This window comes from Centroberyx affinis, unplaced genomic scaffold, assembly GCF_046629955.1.
Source record: "Centroberyx affinis isolate AG114_WGS23_722 - 3 ecotype Tasmania unplaced genomic scaffold, CSIRO-AGI_Caff_v1 ptg002475l_1, whole genome shotgun sequence".
NCBI lineage: Eukaryota > Metazoa > Chordata > Actinopteri > Beryciformes > Berycidae > Centroberyx > Centroberyx affinis.
This window is the reverse complement of record NW_027280707.1, coordinates 487,636-512,398: the sequence shown is the minus strand read 5'-3', so window position 1 is coordinate 512,398 and position 24,763 is coordinate 487,636. Positions and strand designations below refer to the sequence as shown.

The window sequence follows — 24,763 nt, the reverse complement described above, 5'->3', positions numbered from 1 at the left end:
CGAGGCTTCTTATGTTTGAAGTTTGAAAGAGGCTTTAACCAGTTGCCTAATAATGAAGCCATTGAGCTGCGATGGGGCTTTTGCACAAACTGAAAACACTGTGAATAAACAAGCCCCTCTTACATAAACAGCTAGCAAGGCCGGTTCTAATTATCATACAGCTATTAACAATGGGCTTCCGACTTGCATTTCATGGTGTCAGAATTGGTTTGGATTTTTTCTTATGATGGCTTTGGCTATTTAGTGTCATATCCCCGTCACCCTACCTTTCACAGCGGCATATTACAGTCATTAAATCACAGGATATCTCCCTGCTAGGACGTTAATTCACTCCACGCTTAACTTGCAATGTTAAAAAGCATTAACGGGATTAAGGAGTCTTAATCTGATAGGGATTTCAAGGCACAAAATAGCACTGCTTTGTTGCAAATCATCATTACAAGGACCACTAGGTCATTCATTATTTGTCCTGAGTCCAGGTCCAGGTCATCCATCATTCTTTCCTTCAGCAGGAAACCCTGGGTAACGTCCTAAAGCGGGGTTATTGATTAGGTTTCCTATACCACTATCACCTCTTTATCGCACTGTTTATGTTAACTCCAACCTCTCCTTGACCCTATGACAAGTCAACCATGGTGCACAGTTCGCTTTTGACAAAGATAGATACAGAATGAGGCTCTAGCTGGCTTGATTATTTTACACAGAAATACAACCTAATAGATCAAAATCTATGGAGTTTCCCACTTAACAAATTTGATTGGGAGATATAGTGATCTAGATGAAGCAGATGAAAACTAATTGACTGTGACTGTTGTAACTGGAGTAATTTGGAATCTGTTGTGCCCATCATCGTACATCCTACTATAAAATTAGGAAAACTCTGTCCTGTCTGTCTGTCTGTCTGCATCCATTTTGCTCCTCAATGGGTTGGCCAATCAATCTGAAACTGCACATGGACATTGAGCATTGGCATAGGCAGGGACTGACGATTTTTCCATTTTCCCAAATTTACGCTGTTTATGCGCATTTCTGGCAAGTCTGTGCAGAGTTGTGGCGGGCACATCCCTGAGTATGGACTAGTTTGGTACAGATTTACCTTCTCTTGAAAGAGGCTGCCCAGGTACAATCAAACATTTTGTAACTGATCACAAGGTTGAAAGGTGCAGGTTCAAAGTCATTTTCCATAAAGTTAATCATCATCATCATAATGTGCTGAGTATGGTTAGCTGACAATGGACAAGGAGACAGAGAACAAGACTGGTTTTGCAGACATGAATTAAGCCTTGTCCTCAAAATGCTCCTTTCTGTGGAGATTCCCATCTAAATAAGTGTTCTAGTGTAGGACAAGACTTAATCCATGTTTGTGAAAACACTGGCAGCAGCCCATATCATGCCTTAGTGTCAGTACAGTCAGAGTCACTTTAGCCCTTAACCTGATCATGGCTCCTGTTCAAGAGTTTTTCACTCTCAGCTCTGGGAACATAAAGAGCCCGTTTGTTGGCTTTGTGTTCAACTTTTAATTAAGATGGCTCCGCTAAATGTCTTTGTCAGTGTGTGCGTGCACTGTACTGTAGCTGGGTAGGCTGAATAATAGCGCCTTCAGTCCCTACTCAGCGCTGTACCCCTGAGGGGAACGATTGGAGGCTTCTAGCCTGGCTCGGTTCGGTCAAGCCGGGTGATGTTACACGGAACATGCCGCTGTGTGCCAGCTAAATGAATTGGGTCCGCGATGAAGGACAATTCCTGTTTTATCCTGCTGTCCCTCTTGACAGCTCCTTTACCACAATTCACTGCTCTGAACAGATAGAGTTCCCACGGTGCAGTGGGACACACTGTGTGTTTATTGGTGTAAGAGAGCACCAGTGTGTGCTTACCTGGCTGTCTGTTTAGTAGGGAAGCAAGCAAGGGAACTGACTGAATGACTCCAAGAGAACAGGGATATGGAAGCAACACAATAACAACACAATAACACCTTTTATGAAATGCTACTGTGAGGGTTCAAAGGCTGGTCAAGCTTTTTAGGATAGAAAACAATAACTCTTTTGGTGGGCTGTTGTTATAGTTGTCTTAGGGGAATTCAAATGACAAAGAAGATGTGAAAAAGCCACAGAAGGCAAGGAGAAAGAGGCACAATGTATTGAGGTCAAGGTTTGTGTTTTTCCAGGAAACTGAGACTGGCATATGGTTCCTATGAAGAAAGCGCTTTGGGTTCTGCACACAAAGAATTTCATGTTCCTTAGTCTGGGCAAGTTTATTCTGGCAATATTCATTGACGCTTTAGGCAGAAACTTGAAACAAGTATTATGAAACTGAGACGAATCAACTAACATTTATGAAATCTAATTAAATGCAACCCTAGTTCCCAAAGTCAGATTCCTTTGATTGGGTTCCTGTCTCATTTTTTCATCTTAAAATGAGTTACATAAGAATCTGAAGGGACATTTTGTATCATGCATACTACAGAAATGTTTCAGATGTGTTACAAGTGATACATTAATGGTGTTTTAAATACAAAACAGACAAAGGCTCAGATAATAGCAGGTAGATTATCTATCTTATTTCCCTTGGTCCTTCAGGCTCGCAGTGATATGTGGGTTTAATTTACATCCCAGACTAAGCTACATATCTGGTATTTCAGTGATAATGCCAAACATAACTGCAACATTTCATAAGACGACTTATACCAAACAATGAAATAAGGGTTATGAAATACACTGTGACCATACATTTTCACAAGTTTTCCTTACTATGCTTTTTTGCTGCCTATCCTTTTATCATTTTGTTTCTGTTATTGCGGCCTGGAGGTTGTGCCCCCTTTCTGCAAAATCCTCTTTCCTCTGGCCACTGGAGGGCAATCCCTAGCTTCACAGTTAGGAATGGTTTAACTGGGTTTCAACTTTTGAGACCCTGAAGTTGTGGAGCTCAGAGGACGGTGTTGAACCAGACCAACATCAAGTGTAAGGAGTGGAATGAGTAACTTATTGGAACATTTTGTGCACGTGTTGTTGCAAAGAAATAACTCCTCAGAATAAGAAAGTAGAGCCAGCAAAAGACATTTTTACTTTGCAAGGGATGTTTGTCAGGTGATACAAAACATGTATGCTGGCAGGTGTTTTAAAGGTGTTAAGGATGATTGCCCCACCCCTCAATGTCAACACATCTTGATAATCAGTCAGTCACTGCACGTAAATACGTTTTTTTGTTGCCTAAGGCTGGGAGAACTCTTTGTAACAAATGATTCAGAAGGGTCCCAATCTTCTACCACCACTAATACTAGTTTGAGAAAAATTCAAGGCAAATCCACTTTCATGCCAGCAAAGAACAGGAATTCTTCCAGTGATACATATTGCAGATTGGTAGAGAGAGATGTAAAGGAAAAGGACTTTATAAAGTAATCTACCAAAACCAGAGAGAGGCACTCACAGCCTATACTTCAGTGTTAGTTCACAATGCAGATGAAGGGGGTGCTGTAGTCGTCCAGAACAGGAGTGACTTTAACAAATTAAAGGGAGATCCCACTTCTACATTTCAGAAAGAAATACAGCAGCAAAATCTTCTGTATGATGGCCTGATTGCCAAGAAGGAATGGGAATGTATGAAAGCGGACTGCCAAAGATCCACAAGGAGCCAATTAGACCTAAGGTAGACCCAACGTATCAGCAATTTGGTCACTAACGGAACACTTCTCTGCATTTATTGACTATTCATTGCAACCTATTGTTCAATCCCTCCGTTCTGGACCCAACATCAGTGACCTACCTGATAACTCTGGACATTGAGGCTCTATATACATCGGTGCCACACACACAGGTTCTACTCCTGAGACACACTCTCTCAAACACAAACTCTACTGACACACAACTGCCTTCGGTTTCCTTACCTGAAGTTTACAAACGTTTCAGAGATGATATTCTGATTCTGTGGACCTCTGATGAAACGACCCTGCATGAATTCTACAATTTCCTCATCATCTCTCAAAAGGAGCATCTCGAATTCACTCTAAACTGTGACCAGCAATCAATCAGCTTCCTGGTTATCCTAATAACAAAGGAAAATAAGAGCTTACAAACAGATCTGTATAGAAAATAGCTGCCATAAGATTTCACTACTCAGAGGAGACTGCTTCCATCCCTCCCATCTGAAAAACTTCTTGTTCACAAAGAAATAACTCAATGAATCACCTTATACTAGACCCACAGCAACTAAGGTCTTATAGTTCTGCCAAGTAAATATCATCCAAACCAAACAAGTCAGTCATTGTTTTTGAGATTAAGGTTATCTCTTATAACCCGTGAGAACTCATGAAGAACAAATGTGCACTCCCTCCCTAAAAACAAGCCACAAGTCCCAAAATCAGAGATTCTTTGAAACTAGAGGCCTTTACAAGTTTTCAAGGTCCAGCTAAAAGGATTGTTTCAAACGCAGCACATGAATTGTTATATAACCAGCTGGGAAGCCATAGTGAAAGGATGCAGGCGCCTGTATTGTTGTGGGATTATCAAATTCCAAGTGTCTTTATCATCAAAAGATGTGACAACTCTGACATTTTATGCTCCAGTGCCTAAAATCAGGTTGAACTTGGTTTGTGGAAACTTCACCGGCCTCTGCATAACGGTTCACCTCTACCTCTTTATTAACATCTGCATAACTATGAAAAGTTAAAGTGTTTTAATTTGAATTCTGGAGCATATTTGAGGGAGGAGCTCAGATGTCACTTTAGGTAATCTTTAAGCCGACTCAGTCTACCTCTCCTTTCTATTCTCACCTAAACCAGGTGTTTTTTTCTGGGCTCCAGGTGACATCTAAAAACACTTTGTTTGGTGTAATTCTCCCAAGACCCTAAAATTGAACTCCATGGAGTATAGCACTGTGTCAGGTGCTTTGGGGCCTTGAAGGATGATTTATTGAAAACACCACTCTACTCATAGTGTCTTAAAATAAAATATATTATCACATCTAGAATTATATACTGCTGTACTCCAATTCCTGAATTGGCCTTTAACACGTAATAACTACAAATTATATAATACATAAAACCTTAAGAAACAACCTAAGGATTGTATCGCAAAAACCGATAAGATTTCTTTATCTAAAAGCTGCAGTGCATGTCCACATCTACTTGTTTTAGCTGGTAAAAGTCAAACATCTGTGAGAATGTTTACGGTCCGTCTACCAGCCTGTAATCTCAGTTGTTTCACCTTGTTGCTGACGTAGGTTGTCCAGCAGAGACAGCTGCTCTCTCAGGCTTTTCATGAGAGTGATTATCAATGTGGTATGTACTTTCTTTATTTGCTTTGCAAAGACTCGCTGTCATTCTGTACAGCATGTCCAGAGCGGCTCTCAAGGTTAATGCTTTACTCTGAGAAGTGAAGTGAAGTAGAGACCAACTGGTTCAACCCAAGACACTCTTTGTGGTGTGAAGACAGTCCAAGAGATGAAAGGTCAAAGTCTGCCTCACATGTGTTGTGTATGATGATGATGATGATGATGATAACGGCGATGATGATTCAGATTCAAATTCAGAGAAAGCTTTACTGGCATGAATCCGATAGTACTGAGTGTTGCCAAAGCATATTACAATAGTACAGGATAAAATAAGGTACAACACAGATTACTATTGTACAATAAAGGATATACAAATTCAGTTATTACAGGAGCTCCTTTTTTGTTCATATGATAAATATGGTTATATGCAATGCTATGAACAATACATAGATTCATATGCAATGCATCCTAGACAGTATATTCAGTAATGATCATCCCTGAGATTATAACACAATGAAACATCATTTCATCTGGCAGCAAGATTCTTTACAACTGTTGATGTAATAACTTCAGTTAATGTAGTGAACCATTAACATAATAAAAACTTGCACTTAATAGAGTAATAAACCTGTAAATGTGATACATGTCTCATTAATGTCATAAAATGTGCCTTAACATTAATGCAGTAACTATTTTCCTGTTATCAGAATAATTATTATTGGGTTTTATTACATTACTGAGAAGGCTGAAATTTTCATTTTAATAACAATCAATAATCAAAATTCAATACACAACTGTCCTCCATTAATGAATATGATGAATATGTATGGAAGAGGTCTTTTTTTAATCAGCAAAAATTTCAAACTTCCTGTTAATGTAATAATTATTGGGAAACATTATAACAGTAGGTAACTTTTATTACATTGATGGAGTATTTATTATACTAATTGGATTATTACTCTATTAACTGCAGATTGTTACATTGTTACATTATTGGTTTATTGCATTAATAGGAAGTTATTACATGATATCGACACCAATCTTCACTAGGGGAGTCCTCCCCCGGTGTTCATCCTCTCTACACATGCCTGGACGCATGTTTTCCTTGAGTTTAGCTTCAAAGAGGACTAGACACACATCTGTCCAATCTCTGGTCTGAGAGGGTTTAACAGTCAGAGGCCAGTTCTTCCCCTGCTGCACCCCCACTGTTCCATGACCTCCCTATAAAACCTCTGCCCTGCTCTGCAGTGATCCTATTACTCTGAACAGGCCGCAGACGGTCACCAACAACAGAGCCTTACGGGAAAATGCGTCATTCCCGCCTGGTGTGCATCATTCTATTTTGATTACTAGGCGTGGATTAAAGGAACATTGATTCACAGTGATGAAGTTTTGAGCAGTTTTTCTTCTTTCCCCGCCTCTTCACTACTTCACCCAAGTTGTTGTGCCCCGTTCAGGGTGGCAGTGTGCGTGTTGGACGTAAATCCGACTACTCTGTACTGAGGAAAATAAAGGATTTGGTGGGATTAGGCCCTTGCAACAGACTAATGGCAGTAGTAAACTTGCTGTGGCACCATCAGATACATGATCAGGCCTTAATCTTACTGCAGCTCAAGGGGGTGTGGGGGGTGGAAAGGGGCATTTCTTTCGTGTAATCATTTTTAAATCTCTGGGTTAGTGGGAGGCCTTATGTGTTCAGTCGAGTGATTTATCCATTGTTGGTTGTAATCTTTACATTTTCAGAGAATGTTGACCTATTTCACTGAAATAAATACTGTAACCAAACAGATTTTACGAGCTGAGAAAAGTCTTCAAAATTTGCCCGAATGTATAGGCATGCAGACATGTATGGAAGCGTGTGTGTGCGTGTTTGTCTGTGTGTTTTTGTGTTTGGCTGTTGTCTGTCTAAGATGGCTTACTAATCCTGACACGTTGTTGGCAATTATGCAACAGCAGACCAGTCTGTTTCTGTGATCTGAATCAGCATAATTATATGGTAGAGCAACACAAGTGAACACAAACAATCGGCAGTTGATAGGAACATAGGTTAGCGGCTGTTCCTGGTTTATTTGTGTGAAAACACAGAGTCCATTATTGTAATACAATACAATATCATTTTAAGCAATATCATATTAAGCAGTGTTTATTTTTCTTAGTGTTTTCTATTATTCCCCTTTATTTAATCAGTGAAGACCCACACACGCATACATACATGCTCTGTTATTTGTAACAGTAATATAACAGATTGAATTTGATTTTATTCATAAATGACTTGGGATAACATGAAGTAGATTTGTTCAAGTTCAAGACTTAAATTGGCCCAAACTTGGGGTGCAGCTAGGTATAAAGCACACAACACATATTCACAACAGAAAAAATACAGACAACATATAAGCAAACAAACACAATGAGCAATGAGCAATGAGCAATAGCTGTAAAGAACTAATTGTGAGGGTGTGCACATAAATTGTTTTCAAAATGTAATCATTATGTAATGATCATATTATAATGTCATATGAGCTCCATTTTCACATGTGATCTCAGTCATGAGTAATTGCAGAATGCTTGATGTTTTTGCATTATGTAAAGGTTTAAGGTTTGGGGCACGATTATGCGAATAAATACGAAATCTAACAACTTTACACAAAGGGTCAATGTGTTTTACATATCAAAGCATATGTGGAAAATCTGCTCATGTGCTGGAACACTGTAAAGTTGTAGAAAACACACACACATGCACACACAAACAAACCATACATCAGATTATGTAATCCCGGTGTAGGTCACCATCACTCGTGGAAGATAATACGTGAATGCAGTTGGTGCTTGGGGTATAAACGACCACTTCCTGCCACATTAACCCCGTATCGTTACAGTGACTAAATTTAGTTGGGATCTCTGTGTACCAGTGGTGAAGACTGCAGGTGCAAAGCAGAACAGGATGTCAAATATCAGATTTTCTTTTACTGTTGGGGTAAACATTACTGATCTTTTACTTAACCTTACTGATTCCACTTTATCATCAGGTTATCTCAGGTCCTGATCCTTAGCCCTTTAACTGTATGTTGTCCCCATATGACCTGTGTTGCTCAGCCTTATTTAGTGGTGGTTGACATGACTCAGATACAGGATTGGTTTCTGTTCATGCAAAGCCTAGCCTGGCATGACTAATTGGATAGGGACCTGGGGAGTCTCCAGCCATAGCTTGTGTTCCTTTACTAGTCAACAATGCGTTACCACAGCCTGTATGTTTATCACAACAAGGATTAACTTTTGGGCATCCTGTCTAAATGTTAAGTCTTATGTTCCATACATTGAAAGAAAGGCCTTACCCAATCTCATAAACTGAGGTGTATCTCTCTATCCTCAGAAAAAAACAACAAAAAAACCTTCTCCCTCCACACACACATAACACAAACATACAGAATTTATTGTGTCATTTTGGCGAAGGTGGACTCCCTTTAACAATACAACGCCACGTCACCTGGCACTCCACCTCACCCAGTCACCTGGTCACCCTACTTATGTAACACAACCTGAAATATCTTGAAATATCTATGTTTTCCATCTAACTGATATGCGCCTTATCGTGATTCAGGTTGGGGATATAATGATGATGATAATGTTAAATGATGAAGAAACACTTTGACATTGCGGTTTGTCCCTGGTTTTGAGATAGGGTCCCTTAACGAGCTTACTTTAGTGTGTAGATATCGCTCCAAACTCAGCCTGGTATAGCCAGGCTTTATGTGGCCAGACGTGTGTGCATTGTAGCTTAGAAATACTCATGTATGAGTGTGTGCATGCGTGTGTGTATGCTTTAAGGGAGGTGATACACAGGTGTGTGACACATGACAACATGTATCCTGGAGGAATAAGCATTCCCTTTGTCAGGTGAATGGACAATAGTTGAACGTGCTCAATAGGAAAATGACAAACATGCTTCTCCTGTCTTAGCTGGTCAGGACTAGAAGCATGATGATGATGTTGATGGTTGAACAAAGAAAGACAACACAGCTGCACTTTTACTCTGTGCCGCACTGCCATTGTCTGGGCCTCAGGAGGCGCCTATTCAAAGTAACCAACAAATGATTTTGCCTGGGTTATTTGCCTTAAACAGAATTCAGCCCTGTCTTGATTTCAAGGCTCCAAACAAAACGAGCACCCAGTGGTACAGTGTAAGTGGATGATTAACAAAAATCTGCAAAAGTAAGACTGGAGCTGATGGTGTCTAAAGATACAACAGTAAGAAGTGCAGCGCCCACTCTGGCGGCCGGATGGAAATGGGCTACAGAAGCAGTTCAGCAAACACAAGCAGTACTTAGACAAAGGAATGGAGGGTAAGTGCATCAGTGTCATGGTGGCTTTGGTCTTGACACATGCAAACCTGTATAGAACAAAGCAACGGCCTTAGTTGAAAAGTTTAAATTGCTGGTGGAGCAAATACAGTCGGAAGCAAAGCAGGGTCAATGGATAGAAAGTGTTGAAAGTGCTGGCATCACAAAATATCAACCAGAGGCTAGGTGAAGACTCCATATGTCCTCTGTGTTCAGACACAGCATCACTTTACATTATGTTGTCAGGATGCAAAGTCAGTCTTTCCTAAGATCAGTACACATGGTGCACAAGCAAGTGAGGACCGAATGCATCACATTGGCTTTGAACATGAAGAGGAACAAGGAAAGAACTCCTGCTGATTAGGCACAAGACAGAGCAGCTCAGCAGGTTTGAGGTTGGGAAATATGTACAGACAGATGTCACCAAATTACATTTATGTCACAGATGGTCAAAAAGACCTGATTAGTCAGTAAATGAGAAATATGAAAGTAGTAGAATACCCTGAAGTAGCATCTTAGGCTGAACACTGAACAGTAGAACTGGAAATCCAAGAGCAATTTATATAGGTATAGGTAGGTAGACACACACACAACCAGGTTACTCAGGGTTTAAATCATAACTCATTTTCAACCTGGACCCTATTTTCCATCATTTTCCATCATACCAATCGATTCTGACCAAATTACTACACTACAGTGCCTCTTACCTCTTACTTGCCTGGGTGTGCAGCTCTCCAGTACAGCCCTATAGGACCAGTGTAGGCACAAAAGTCTACCCCAAAAGCACCCAAGTCTTTTTCAACATGTTGATACTCACTGTAAGGAGATGTATACATTTAATTTTCAGTATAGCCATGAACCTGACTACTGTTACTATTTATTTTGCACTTCTTTATACAGTAGCACATGTAGACAGGCAGCCGCAGCCGGCCAGCAAAGAGTGAACAAGGAAGTGCAAAAGCAAAGTCAAGTCAAGTCAAGTTTATCTTTATTATCCCTCAAGAGGGAAATTCATTTGGTCAGTAAAAAAAAAATGACACAAAACATATTAAAACTTTAAGAACAACAACACCAGCCACAACAGCAACAACAAAACAATAACAACACAGTATAAACATTTTCCCTGAGTGCAAGAGCAGGTAAATGAGGTTGGGGTAAAAAGTGCTAGTGCAGGTGTGGAAAACACTAGCTCCTTAGATGTTCATTGTAAAGTCTAATAGCAGCGGGGATAAAGGAACTACTCAAGCACTTTGTGCGTGTGCGGTGCTGCATCAGGCGCCTGCTCCCCCTCCTGCTGTATGTGTTCAGCACCCTGTATAAGGGGTGGCTGTGATTTGACATGATTTGTCTGATTTTGTTTGCCATCAGACCATTGTACAAACCTGCCACAGACTGTTGGCTAATGCCTATGATGTTGCATGCCTGTTTGACTATCCTCTCCAATTTCCGTTGGTCTTGGCTATGCGTGCAGACCAGGCAAAAGGAGAGGACACTCTGCAGAACTGTCTGGTAGAAGAGTGACAGGAAGGATTTGTCAATGTGAAAAAACTTCAATTTCCTTAGGAAATGAAGGTGCTGTTGCAGCTTGCTGTACCTGGCTGTGGTGCATATGTCAAACTTCACCTTATTGTCAATTTCCATCCCAGAAATTGGCCAGGGTAGCATCAAACCTGTATGAGAAAAGCATGACTTTAGAGCAATCTCATTTAGGGTCTTTTAACCATTACATACTCATTACAGAGCGAGCAATCAACATGTTGAAAAAGACATGATTCGGTGCTTTTGGGCTTGATTTTTGGAGTGTCCATTTGGTTTATGGGACTGTAATGGAGAGCCACATGCAAAGGCAAGGCAAGGCAAGGCAGCTTTATTTGTATAGCACATTTCATACACTGGGGCAAATCAAAGTGCTTTACAGAGTGATAAAAATACAGTAAAGGTAAAAAATGTACAATTAAAAAGTGCAAAAGTACAGACAAGAGATACAAAAGATAAAAGACTTAAAAAGTAAACTAGTGCAGTTCAAATCAAATGAGATAGAAAGATGAAAGAACACAACAAATACTCCCACTTTTAGATGCACATTGTGAGTGAACCCATATGTTTTTCTGTAATTTTCTTTTCCCCTGTCCTTCCTGATTCTACTCTTGATCTGATATTTACGTCAGATCTCACTGCCTAAGGCAGACGAGAATCATAGATTCTCCTCTTGGTCAAAAACCTCACCATCCAGAGATGGATGAGAATCATACAGGGTAAAGCTCTGTCCCCCCCACATATAGTGTTCACTCATGCGCAAGTAAGCATTACCTGGACAAGACGAATGAAAATTCGTACTTGCCCGTGTCAGCTCTGTTGGGATCCTGAACAGAAACAGTTAAAACTATTGTTATTTAATAGCTAAGCTGAAAAGATACGTTTTTAGCCATTACAGGGTAGAGTAGGCAGTGTAAAATAAGAAAGTTTTTAGCTTTGACTTAAAGTCGGGGCTTGTCTAATATCATCTGGGAGGTTATTCCAGGTCTGTGTTGCATGATAACAAAACGCTGCTTCACCGTGTTTTGTTCTAACTCTTGGGACAGCCAGTAGGCCGGCCCCAGATGTCCTAAGGGTCCTAGAAGGTTCATATGGCACAAGCATGTCAGAGATGTATTTGGGCCCAGAGCCACAGAGTGATTTGTAGACAAGCAGCAAGATTTTGAAATCAATTCTCTGAGTGACTGGTAGCCAGTGTAAGGATTTTAGAACTGGTGTAATGTGGTCGTATTTCTTAGTTTTTGTCAGGACCCTGGCAGCGGCGTTCTGAATAAGTTGGAGTTGCCGAAGAGCTTTTTTTGAAAGCCCTGTGAACAGACCATTGCAGTAATCCAATCTACTGGAAATAAAGGCGTGGGTAAGCCTTACTAGGTCTTGTTTGGACATTATTCCTCTGACTCTTGCAATATTTTTTAGATGGTAGTAAGCTGACGAAGTTACCGATTTGATGTGGCTATTGAAATTTAAATCTGAGTCCAGGATAACGCCAAGATTTCTGGCTTGACTCTTAGTTATGAGGGACAGGGAGTCAAGGTGAGAGCAGACATTCTGTCTTTCTTTCTGTGCTCCAAAGACAATTATCTCAGTCTTATCTCTGTTTAGTTGGAGAAACTTTTGCCGCATCCAGTCATTGATTTGTTCGATGCAGTGACACAGAGTTTCAACAGGTCCATAGTCAAGTGATATGTAGATTTGCGTGTCATCTGCATAATTATGGTAGGCTACTTTATTATTTTGTAGGATTTGGCCTAACGGAAGCATATAGAGATTGAACAGGAGAGGTCCCAAAATGGACCCCTGTGGAACCCCGCAGGTCATGGCTATCTGCTCAGACACACAGTTTCCAATGGAGACAAAGTACTTTCTGTCATGAAGATATGACTTGAACCACTTAAGGACAGTTCCAGAGAGTCCCACCCAGTTTTCTAATCTTTGTAATAGAATTGTAAGGTCCACAGTGTCAAAGGCAGCACTAAGATCCAACAGTACTAAAACAGAGACTTTGCCAGAGTCATTGTTCAGGCGAATGTCATTAAGTAACTTTATGAGTGCAGTGTCAGTGCTGTAATGGGGCCGAAATCCTGATTGAAAGTTATCGAAGCAATTGTTCAGCATTAAAAAGTTACTAAGTTGTTGGTGAACAACTTTTTCAATAACTTTACCTAAAAACGGTAAGTTTGATATCGGTCGATAGTTATCCAGTACAGTAGCATCAAGACTGCTCTTCTTTAGGAGAGACTTAATGACTGCAGTTTTCAAAGCCTTTGGAAAAATGCCAGATTGGAGAGAATTGTTAACTACAAGTATTAGTTCTTTTGCCAGGCTGCTCAAAGCTAGTGGGTAAAACATCAAGGCAACAGGTGGATGATTTGAGATTGGAGACAGTTTCTTCGAGTGTTTTGTCGTCAATGGGATTAAATTGTGTCATACCTACCAAGTTACTTCTGGAAGACTGCAGTGATGATGCTTTTTTGTTTGGCATTGAGGAGTTAATAGCATGTCTGATGCCTTGAATCTTGTCATTAAAAAAGGATGCAAACTCACTACATTTGCTGGTAGAAACTAGTTCTGGGGATATTGGAACCAGAGGGTTAGTTAACCTGTCAACGGTAGCAAATAAGATGCGTGAATTGTTACTGAAAGAGGGAAAAATAGCATCCAGGTCAAAAATGGCCAGAGTTATGGTTTAAGTCGGGCCATTAAGGCTCCTGAAGTGGCTAAAAAGAGCAACCAGTGGTTGTGGCTGAAAAGAAAGGACACCAATTTGGTTTAAAAGTACAGAAATCCAACTGATGACTAATATAGGAGTGTATTCATCATATGATGGCATAGTTCTGGTAGCAGAAGTGGTTAGTTATTTGCCATCCTCCGTTACTGGTTGTTTCTGCTGAGCAGGCTGTTTCGTGCCAGTAGGGTCAGTGGTCTCATTAGTCTCTAATTGTTGGTACAATGCAGTTTCTGAATTGCTGAGCAGATGGTTTCAAGCCAGAAGTGTCAGTCTTCCCAGCAGCCCATTGTTGTTGAGAATGAGGGCAGAGTTAGAAACTTCAGAAGTGGCACAATGGGTGGAGTGTAGCCTAAGGGCCGGTGCAGTGCCAGTCTAGTGTTGGTTAAGTGTAGGTGTGTACAGATGTGATTAATGACAGTGGGTGTGAAGTAGCGTGCTTCGGGGCCGCCAGAATTTATGGGTGAGTCTCCTTCAGGTGTTGTTGGCCTGAACAAAACAGTTGTCTAGATAATTTCAGTGACGCATGCTCCCTGCTTCCTCTAACATCCGAGCTAAGTTTCTACATAGGCGCTCACCCTACATAGCACAAGGGATTGGGTGGCAGGGTGGCCCAGGGGTTAGACTGGCCCTCCAGTAGACCCAGGTCCAGGCCCCCCATGTTGACAAGCATCCATCCTGCAGAAGTGTTCTTGTTCTTATTCTTATTCTTATTCTTATTCAGGGTGTTTCCCTGCCTTCCGCCCAATGTATGCTGGGATAGGATCCAACCCCATGTGACCCTGAATTAGGACAAGCGGGTAAAGAATGAAAACAATGAATTAATTCTTTTTCTTTTTCTTCTTCTTCTTCTTCTTCTTCTTCTTCTTCTTCTTCTTCTTCGTCTTCTTCTTCTTCTTCTGCCTTGTGAAATAAATAGCACTAAAATAGCACTGTCAGCCATGTCTTCTCTGAATCTTTCCATGATAATAGTCAATAATCCCACATTCAAATTTGACTTCTTGTGTTTAAGAATCTGTGCCTCCAATTCATATGAGTCAGTGCATATTTCAATTCAATTCAATTTCAATTTCACATTTGGCAGACGCTTTTATCCAAAGCGACTTACACATGAGATTTGCATACAACACAAGCAAGTTTCTAGATAGGAGAGAACAACGAGAGTAAGTGCTATAGAGCTAAGTTCTGGTCCAACAGGACAAAGGTGCTACGAGACAGTGCAACAAGCTAAGTTCTGGTCCAACAGGACATAGGTGCTACGAGGGAGTGCTACAAGGCAGTGCTATGAGGTAATGCATAGAGTGCATCAATTTTTTTTTATTTTTTTTTTTTTTATGAAAGGAGGTATTCAAAGAGCTGGGTCTTTAGCCTTTTCTTAAGGATAGAGAGGGATATTTCTGGAAACATTTCTGCATATTTGCTATTTCCAGCTGTAAATGTGTCCTGATAATGGCAACAGATTATGATGCACATGCACCCTTGCAAATTGCCTCTTTATCTATACATGTGCCTTCCGTCTGCTCCTGTACACGTTATCTACATATAGTAGTTTCTATGACTAGTTTTTACCATGGTCTGCAAGCCTGTACATATGTATGGCATTCTGCAGACCTGGTAATGTAAATACGATGCACATCCTGTATATATGCTGTAGATTCACATATTTGTTCATATCACTGATTTTTCTTTCTCTATACCCACATTGTTTTCATTTTCATATCATACATATTTTTCATTCATTTCTTTTTTCTTCGTCTATCTCAGTGTGCTCTACTGCTGCACTGCTGCATGCACACTGTTATTCATTCTTATTCATATATGTCATACTTTTCATTCTTATAGTTCTACTTAATGCGTCCTAGTGTTATGATTGTTACTTGTTAATTTTCTTTGCTGTATCCTATTTACTATCGGCTGCTGCAATGAGCCAGTTTCCCAACAGGGAGCAATAAAGTTTCATCAATTAATAAAAAAAAATGACTGGAAACTTTCACCGGATGGACACAAGAAGACAGTGCTCTAAGCTCTTGTGTGGTTCACAATGTCCAAGACATCAGTTATAATGGCACAAGATCTAAAAACTCCTCGGAGCACATGCATGTTTTGTTGCCTGTCCCTCATGCCTGTCATTAAAGGATGGAAAGTTCCGCTGAACTAGACTTTGGGGGTTGGGAGGTCATTCATTGTTTTGTGTGTGAGCGAAAGCAAACCCCCTGCAGATAAATCAGCAGGACACTGACGGGGGAGGGGAGAACTCCTTCAGAATTTCCAATGCCTTGCAGTACTTCCCAATTGAAACTGGAACTGGGCCATCACCGAGGCATCTGGCAGTTCACTCTGGAAACTCAGTATTCCATCATGGAAGTGCAAACTGTTTGAACTTTGGTGAAATGAGAAGTGAGAAGGACTGTTTGTGACCGGACATGCTCATGCTAGTCAACAACACAGCATGTGCACCACCTGTGTGTTGGCAATATAGGGTCTTAGCAAACTAGAGCACAAATGTCAAAGTTAAGCTTGCTTAATCATAAATTGACTGCTTGTTGTGCTCCTAACAGCACAACAGTAGATAATCAATCCTCTGAACAACAGCAACTTTAGAATAAACAATTATTAACTTGTAGACACATATACCCACACACACACACGCACACAGGATCATTTTAAAGTATTACCCTGCTGGATGCTTGTGGAAAATAAATGTTTACTCAAGTGCAAAGAATTTAGTCTTGAATTCTGCCAGGCAGTCCAAGTAGGTCAAGAGTGACTGGGGCAACACATGGTGGCACCTTCTGCAGCCTTTGGGTTATAAGCCAAAATAAATCTGTTTGTAAATCACTTATAAATAGGCTAACAAGTCAGGTGTTTGTGGTTTATGCCAGCATGTATTCTTATCAGTGAAAGCAGGCAGTAAACACGTTTCAGAGACTGAATCGTTATGTCTTATCAGTGTTATCCCTTTTACTACACCCTTTACTACCCCACTGCACTGTAAAATGCAAGACACTTACAGCTGTTCTGGCGATATTGTGTGCTGTCTGCAAGAAACAAAGGCAGCCTCTCTGTCTGTACTGCAGCAGCACAGTCAAAACTGTGTCACTGTGTCATACATAATGCTGCGACCAATCACGGTGCAGGTAAGCATGAGTGGCTGTAGAGGATCTAGCATCAGTCCAATCACCCCAGACTGCTCAACCAATCAGGCTTCTAGTCAAGGTATAGCCTCAGCCTGTGTGTAAACAGTCAACGTGTGAATGTGTGGCTGCGCTTTGGATGTAAACATGTAGCCTTGTTATTCTTTGCCTCTGTGGGTGTGGGTGTGTTAGCACATGTGTTTCTGAGAGCTAATGTGAGCATGTGCGCCAGCTTTCCCTTTTATGCAAACACACGTGAGTGTGAATATTGTGTTTGTGACTGTGTGTGTGTGTGTGGGAGGGGGTGTGCAAGAAAGGTCAACGCTCCTCTCACGACACAAAACAAGATTCAGGTGTTGGTCAAAACACAGGCACATAGAGAGCAAAATTATTGTCACTGAGGATGTTTAAAAAATTCAAAACTCTACTTCAAATACCCTAAAATTCATCCTGTTTTCTGGGTTTTTTCCTCTAATAGGATTATGGGAACTCCTTGCCAAGATATAAGCCTTGAGACAACTTTTGTCCTCCTCTCACACTTCCTCCTCATCTCCTGCATTTTCTTATGCAGTCGTTTTGTGCATATCAATGTGCTATTCCTATCTAAACTGCTTCACAAATTTGACCCTTTCCTCATCTTTTCTATAATATGGCATTAATGCAGAGTTCCCTTCTTCTGTTGTACATTGTACAGAACGAGAGCCAGTACTGGTTTGAACTGGTATAATGTGAGTTACACAACTACAGAGCCTGAGCGAGGCGTGCACTGGATGGCAAAGTCCCGACGTTCCTGAATGATGGCTGCTTCATGCACATGCTGTTTTTTGTTGCTCTTCCACATGCTGTTTTTACAATTAAATTACACAAATGTCAGTCATTATTCTGTTTTGACAATATGAACATGTAAAATTGTGGGGAGGATTTGAATTGACTGATTTCATAGTGTGAGTGCATGGCTAACCCACTAACATCTTAAAGCTGTGTTTTAGCCAGGGGGTTATTGTGCAGCTCCATTTATAAGACCTGATTTCATGTTTTTTCCCTCCTTACATAACATGGATGTGTCCCCCCCCCCCCCCCCCCCCTCCCCCCACTGTTCTCCCACTCTATACAAGAACCACCTCGGTCGAGCCTGTACATTCCGGTGGTTGTCATAGCAACAGAGCAGCATCCCTCCCCGTCCTTTGTCCAGTGTCTATCCCATCATTTGAGATTCCCAGGCAGACGGTTATTTGGATTCTGCATGCAAGTTTCAGTCCTACAATGAATCGGGAGAAGAAATGGTCTAGATACTGAATAAATGTCATTAAATGCCTTTTATGGATCGTGCCGATGTAGTAAACAGAGTCCCTGCCTCCTCTCTTTTGTTATAAACACATCTTGAACACTCACGCTGTTAAGTAACAGGAAGGGAAAAACAGCTAGATAACACCCAGGCAAGGATTAAATACAATAGATCCTCACCATATAGGTATCAAATATCAACAGTGGAAACCTAGATAGAGGGATTGATTGAGATTAAATGGAACTGACCTAATTCCACATTTCTCCTTTTAAAAAAAGGATAGGCAGAGTAGGAAGGGGTTCTGGGAATTTGGTTCTAGGAATCGCATCCACTGGCATGACAGCACACCGTGGGCCAATGTTTTCCCCTGGAATTGTTTGTAGCAGTGTAGATTGGGATTGTTTTGGTTGTTTTGGTTGTTTTGGTTTCGATCCATGTTTTGGTCTCAGCTTTGGCTCCAGTACCTAAATGCTAAAGTCCATGTGTCTAATTTTGCATTTTCTGTAGCAGTTGTTAATATTTTCTTGCTGCTGTATGAATGTAGGGAGACACTGCTGTAAACCTACAGACCAAGAGCATTTATGCCAGGACAGAAAATCCTCATTGTAATTATTTGCCTTCATTCCACATGCAGCAAAACATTAAGAGAATTCTCACTTCATGAAAACATTTGTGAAGTTGTTTTGTCACCAGTCCTGCATTTTCTGCCCTCAATTTTTAACTTAAAATCCAAAGCAAACACTCAGGCACTTGCAAAGGAACAAAACTAAGTTTAGGGGAGGGGTTATTTTTAGATTTGGGCAAACCCCAACAAGGGAAAGTTAGAGTACATGTCTTGGCTTTATGCCAGCCAGGACAGAACCTGCCCTCCACATTATGATTGGCTAACTTGATCCTCACAAAGCCAATCAGGGTGCAAAGTAACTTTTGTTGTGAAGGCAGCTGGGATGTAGGTAAAAGGTCTCACAGCAAACTTGAAGCCCTTCTCCGTAAGGTACGGGGACACCAAAAGTAAATATTTATGTCCAGTGAAATGTGGCTGTACTGTGCTTCTTATTAAGTGTGGTTGAAATGTCTCTCTGTTCCCTTAGAAGGCAAACAAACAACTCTTTCGCCATGGCCATGTCTGTTAAAATCTGTTGCTAGATAGCTTTGACTAGGATAATGCTGAATTGGCACATTTGGTTCGGAAGAGGCCGCAAAGCTCAGTTACACACACACACACACACACACACACACACACACAATATAGATAAACTGGAGTACAAGGGGATCTTTAGAGCAGCATTTTTAAAGTTGCCATTTGCCTGTTATTGGAGGGGAGGCCTTGCTTTGCTTCAGTGTGTTTGTGTGACACGGCACTTCCTGTAATGTCACCCTCAGGCTAGTGCAGTAAGAGTGTAGCGGTAATCTCGTGAGTACACCGTGTGCAGTCTGCTCTCTAATGACTTCCCTGCTGAAAACAGGAGCCACAACAAAGCCGTCTTTCACCTCATGCCAAGACGTCTGCAACACTGAGACATCAGCTCCACCCTTACTGTTCAGACTAGTTAATTTATCTGTGGGCACATTAGGTATTCCCATGTAACAGTTAAAATGCTATGTAACAGCATTCATCAATCAAAGCTTGTTGATCTGCAGTTTCAGGGTGGATACCGGCCTCAACTGTTTCAGTCACAGGAGCCAACTAGAGCAGTGATTCTCAACCTTTTTCATATCAAGGACCCTTAATTTAGTCCACATTTGGGCCACGGACCCCCATTTCATGAGATTTTGTCTCTCAGACCCAAATCTGAGAATAATTTTATTGTTAGATATGATTTTGTTCAGAATTCCATGACTATCTGTATTGTAGGTAGAGAGATAACAGAGAAACTGATCAAAACAGTCATTCTTCTACATTCTCTAATCGTGTTAACGTCTTGTAAATGAAATAATGTTGAAGTTTAACAATTCATCAATTTGCTGGGGACCCACTGGAACCCCCTCAAGGACCCCTGGTGGTCCCCAGACCCCACGTTGAGAACCACTGAACTAGAGAACTTAATGTTCTATTGATGGATTTAATTATGACACCAACAAGCCAGCTGAGATAGATTAGTGTACTTGTGACCTGCTGCTTCCCACAGTCCTCACATGACTCTGCTGCCAGTTGCATAAAGATAGACCTAGTCTGACTTAAAAGTGACTTTCAAACTTGCTATAGACACTTTATTTACCCGTTCCTACTACTTCTTGATTGTTGTAGATCTCTAATGTGTTGTTTCTGTCTCTAAAGACTCTTCTTCAGGCTCTTTCCAAAAAAACAAAGATTGGCCATCTTGTATGAAATAGCTACAGTATTTAAACTTCCCACTCTGACAGTTAGGCAGATTGCTAAAAAAAAAAAAAAAAAAAAAAAATTCTCAACATTAGCCGGGGGAAGGCGGCCAACTTTCCTACCTCAATGAGTCAGTCATAATATGTAACAGTCTTAATTAGTTTAGTCCAACCTGAGAATCTAAGACCAGTCTAAGGCTTAGACTATTCTTAACTAGCTTTATGCAACTCGCCAGGCTTCCTTTCAGATAGACCAAGTTGTGAAATGGAGTGAAAAAGTGCCAGGGTTGAATGTTGTGTGCTATATAAACTTCTTACTAAATAAAAGTGAAGAATCATAAACAAGTCATGTTGTGGTAAAAATAAAAGTTTTAAATGTTTCAATAAAAAACACCAGGTTCAGTAAACTGATGTTTTACCAAAACAGGTGCATTACAATATAGCAGTTGACAAAAGGATAAAACTCCTTCATGAGTTGTACAGGAACTCTACAAATGGCATATGGACAGATCACCACATTTAGACAACAAAAGTCTGAGTACAGACATCTACAGAGTGTACCATACAACATGACTCAGTGTGTCAAAATCTGAAGACATTAAAACGTTGCCATTTAAAAAATATAGACACTTCTTAATCAAAGAATTAGTAACATTGAAGACTGAAATAGTTGAAAAGGCAGGTCAACATATTAACAGTACACAAACTAGTCAGAGATTTAAGTTACACATGCTGTCCAGCTTTAGCTGCTCTACTCTTCAGTGTCCATGTGCTTTAGTTCATTTTAGTCATCAGACGAAGGGAAGGGTATATCATGAAATGGGCTTTAAAAACAATGTTACAAAAGCCAATCCCTTCTAAACATGAGGGGAAAGACAGACCCTGCCATTACCATGTCTGCAACTACCAAGGATACGACCGCCTTGCCATGGTTAAGTTGACCAGCCAACTTTAAGCTATTTTAAAAATGCAGGTTAAAATCATTTCAGTGGGAAGAAGAAAAACAGTACTAGTTTTGACTTTTCAGCCGTTTAAAGAAAAAAAAAAAAAAAAGGAAAGGAGGGCAGTGGGAACTCAGTCCAGAGAGATGCGGATCTAATAATCCGTTGGTTCATCTCCCTCCTCGCTGAGCAAACAGGTGCGAATCAGGGCCTCGGTCACAGCGTAGGGATCGCAGTTGGCGGACGGGCGGCGGTCCTCAAAGTAGCCCTTCTTCTCCTGGCCGACGTTACGAGGAATGCGGATGCTGGCACCGCGGTTGGCCACGCCCGCGGAGAACTCATGGATGTTGGAGGTTTCGTGGTGGCCGGTGAGACGGCGGGCGTTGTCCAGCCCCCCCTTGGGGTCGTAGGCACGAATGTGGTAATGGTGCCTCTTCCCAAGCTTCTCAATGGACTCCTCAATGGCTCTGCAGGGAAAAATTATAGCATTAGCACATGGAACATTTGAATTATTAAATTGTGTAATAACAAAGCTACATTAGCAAAGTTGCCAACCGAATGCCATAAGTTTTAAACTCACTTTAATCCACCATCTTCCCTCATCTCTTTCGTGCTGAAGTTTGTGTGGCAGCCGGCACCGTTCCAGTTACCAGGGATTGGCTTGGGGTCAAATGAGGCAACCACTCCAAAGTCCTCACAGACTCGGTGCAGGATGAAGCGGGCCACCCAGAGATGGTCACCCATGCTGATGCCCTCACAAGGTCCGACCTGAAACTCCCACTGAACACAAAACCAAGGTTCAAGTCCACAGTCGAGTTGGATCTCTAAATGTTAAAAGCCACAAAAACATATGTACAGGCCAAAACATTCATCTGGTATTTAATTACCTGAGCAGGCATCACTTCCGCATTTGTGCCACAAATCTGCACTCCAGCATACAGGCAGGCTCTGTAATGGGCCTCCACTACATCTCTGCCATAGGCTTTATCTGCTCCCACTCCACAGTAGTATGGACCTGTAAATAAGGAGTCATTAAACAAACTGTCCAGAATTTGATCTAAAATGTTCCCATGCATGGATCACAACACTTATTTGTACTTTACTAGCTCCTTGCCTTGTGGTCCAGGGAAGCCATTAGATGGCCAGCCGAAAGGGTGTCCGTCTGTGCCAAGGATGGTGTACTCCTGCTCCATGCCAAACCACGGCTGCTGATCCTCCACCATCTCCATGATCTTCTTGCATGTGATTCGCAGGTTGGTTTCTGTGTGGGGGAATTTTTCAGATTAGACAAAAACCCAAGATCCATAGCTTTAAAAAAAAAAAGAAAAAAAAAAAAGATTCAGAACTTCCATGTTACCTGCAGGCTTGTGGTTGTACTTCAGCACTTCACACAGGACCAGCTTGTTGGGGTCTTTACGGAATGGATCACGAAACATTGCAGAAGGCACCAGATACATGTCACTGTTGGACCCCTCTGACTGGTAGGTGCTGGAACCATCGAAGTTCCACTCAGGCAGATCTACAGATGGAGGGAGACTGCCATTAATTTTACACATCCCATTTAGGCATCATCTTTAGCAATATGTTAGAACGTGTCTTAGAAAGCATTCAGGAAGGAGAGAGAAGTAAAGGGGATTACAAAACCATTAATTGAAGGATATTTACCCTCGATGCTTTTGGGCTCAGAATCCAGCGTCCTGGTTTTGCACCGGAGTCCCTCTCCGGTTCCGTCGATCCAAATATACATGGCTTGCACTTTCTCCCCCTGAGGCAGCTCCATGTACTGCTGTTTAACAGCTTTACTCAAAGTGGCGCTGGCGGACGTGGCCATCTTATTTCCTACTATAACACACCTGGGGACGAGAAGAGAGCAGGTATGAGCTCGCGCTGTATCCAGCCACAACGAGGCACATGTTGCGTAACCCGGTGCGTGGTGGAAACGGCATCATTGTTCCGTCTTCCAGAAGGAAAAGATGCTATGCAGTGAGGTTATATATCGTACTTCAGCTTCTTTTCTCTCCATTTTGGAAACAAAACAAAAAGAAGCCACTCTCCACCACACATACATCCCACGATAAGCCTAAATTTAGAGAAATTATCATAAAGGCTGGCTTTTTGTGTGGACCACAATATGCCAGCCAGCCCAATTTCCCCGACAAAGAAGAAATAATGTGAAACAACTTCCATGATGCATCTCTATCCGGTTGCGAATCCACCCGTTGTAGCCATGGTTACAATTTACTAGAATGGGGCAATATTACATCATAGGCTTCCTCATTGAAAACCGGCGCCTAATAAATGCAGCTGAAGCCCTCGTGCTCAGGACTACACACAAATACATGCTGAAACGGACTTCACACGTTTTCCAAGCCATTGAAGTAAAACATATGTTTAAGTTAAGTAATTGTTCATTGTCTAAAGTATACTACAATGAAAACTCTGTTACAATGAACGCGGAAGCAGGATGTCACCATTATTACTACAGGCTGTAGGCTATAAGAAGGAAAGAAAAGAAAATTACCTGGAATAACGAGGAAATTGAAATAAAAACTAAAGGACTGGCAGGTCCAGTGTCTTGTTGTGTGAAGTCTCGACAGTAGCTCTCTCATTCTCCGGTACCACGACTCCGGGTCCAGGCAAATTTATAACGACAGGAACTGGGACGTCGCGTCTTTGATTGGCCAGAGAAACCCCGTGTATTTACTCCAAGGTGATTGAAGGCACATGCAGCTCAATCATTGGACGGGCAGAAAGCTGAGGCGCGACGCCCTCTACCAGGGACAGCGCCGCGTGTCGTTTAGCGTGACTCTTATACATCTTCAACCTTCCGTGTCAAAATGTAATGAACAATTACAGCTCTACATATCATACTGTACGATGGATACAGTAGAGTTGTTAGTACCGAGGCTGTGATGGAGGCTCATTTGTTCACTTTTTGATCATTTTGTCTCATTGCAGAATAAAGACACATCCATGCGGAACACACACACACACACACACACACACACACACACATTACCTACTCAGCACAAACTCGAGAGGTAGGCTATAGTTTCCAGTCCAGAACGCCACCATGTGGTAGAAATAAGTCAGTAGGGTGCACTGGTTTTAGTGGGGCAGGTTATGTAATTCTACCAAGAAAATCAGGTTTTGCATAGGATGACCACGTGAGCAATATGTCTTAAATTCATCCATGCAGACGTTATAATCATTGCCACCAT

General features: G+C 41.4%; 1 protein-coding gene across 1 annotated transcript; it reads right to left on the bottom strand.

The window, feature by feature from the left end:
- Nucleotides 1-20,952: 20,952 nt before the first annotated feature.
- On the bottom strand, nt 20,953-24,214 carry LOC139656414 (glutamine synthetase). Its single transcript, XM_071533978.1, has 7 exons — nt 24,064-24,214; nt 23,208-23,395; nt 22,900-23,061; nt 22,657-22,803; nt 22,430-22,557; nt 22,123-22,322; nt 20,953-22,009 (listed from the first exon to the last, which is right to left on the bottom strand). The coding sequence occupies exons 2-7, from the start codon at nt 23,371-23,373 to the stop codon at nt 21,697-21,699; spliced, it is 1,116 nt and encodes a 371-aa protein (XP_071390079.1). The 5' UTR covers nt 23,374-23,395; nt 24,064-24,214; the 3' UTR covers nt 20,953-21,696.
- Nucleotides 24,215-24,763: the final 549 nt, after the last annotated feature.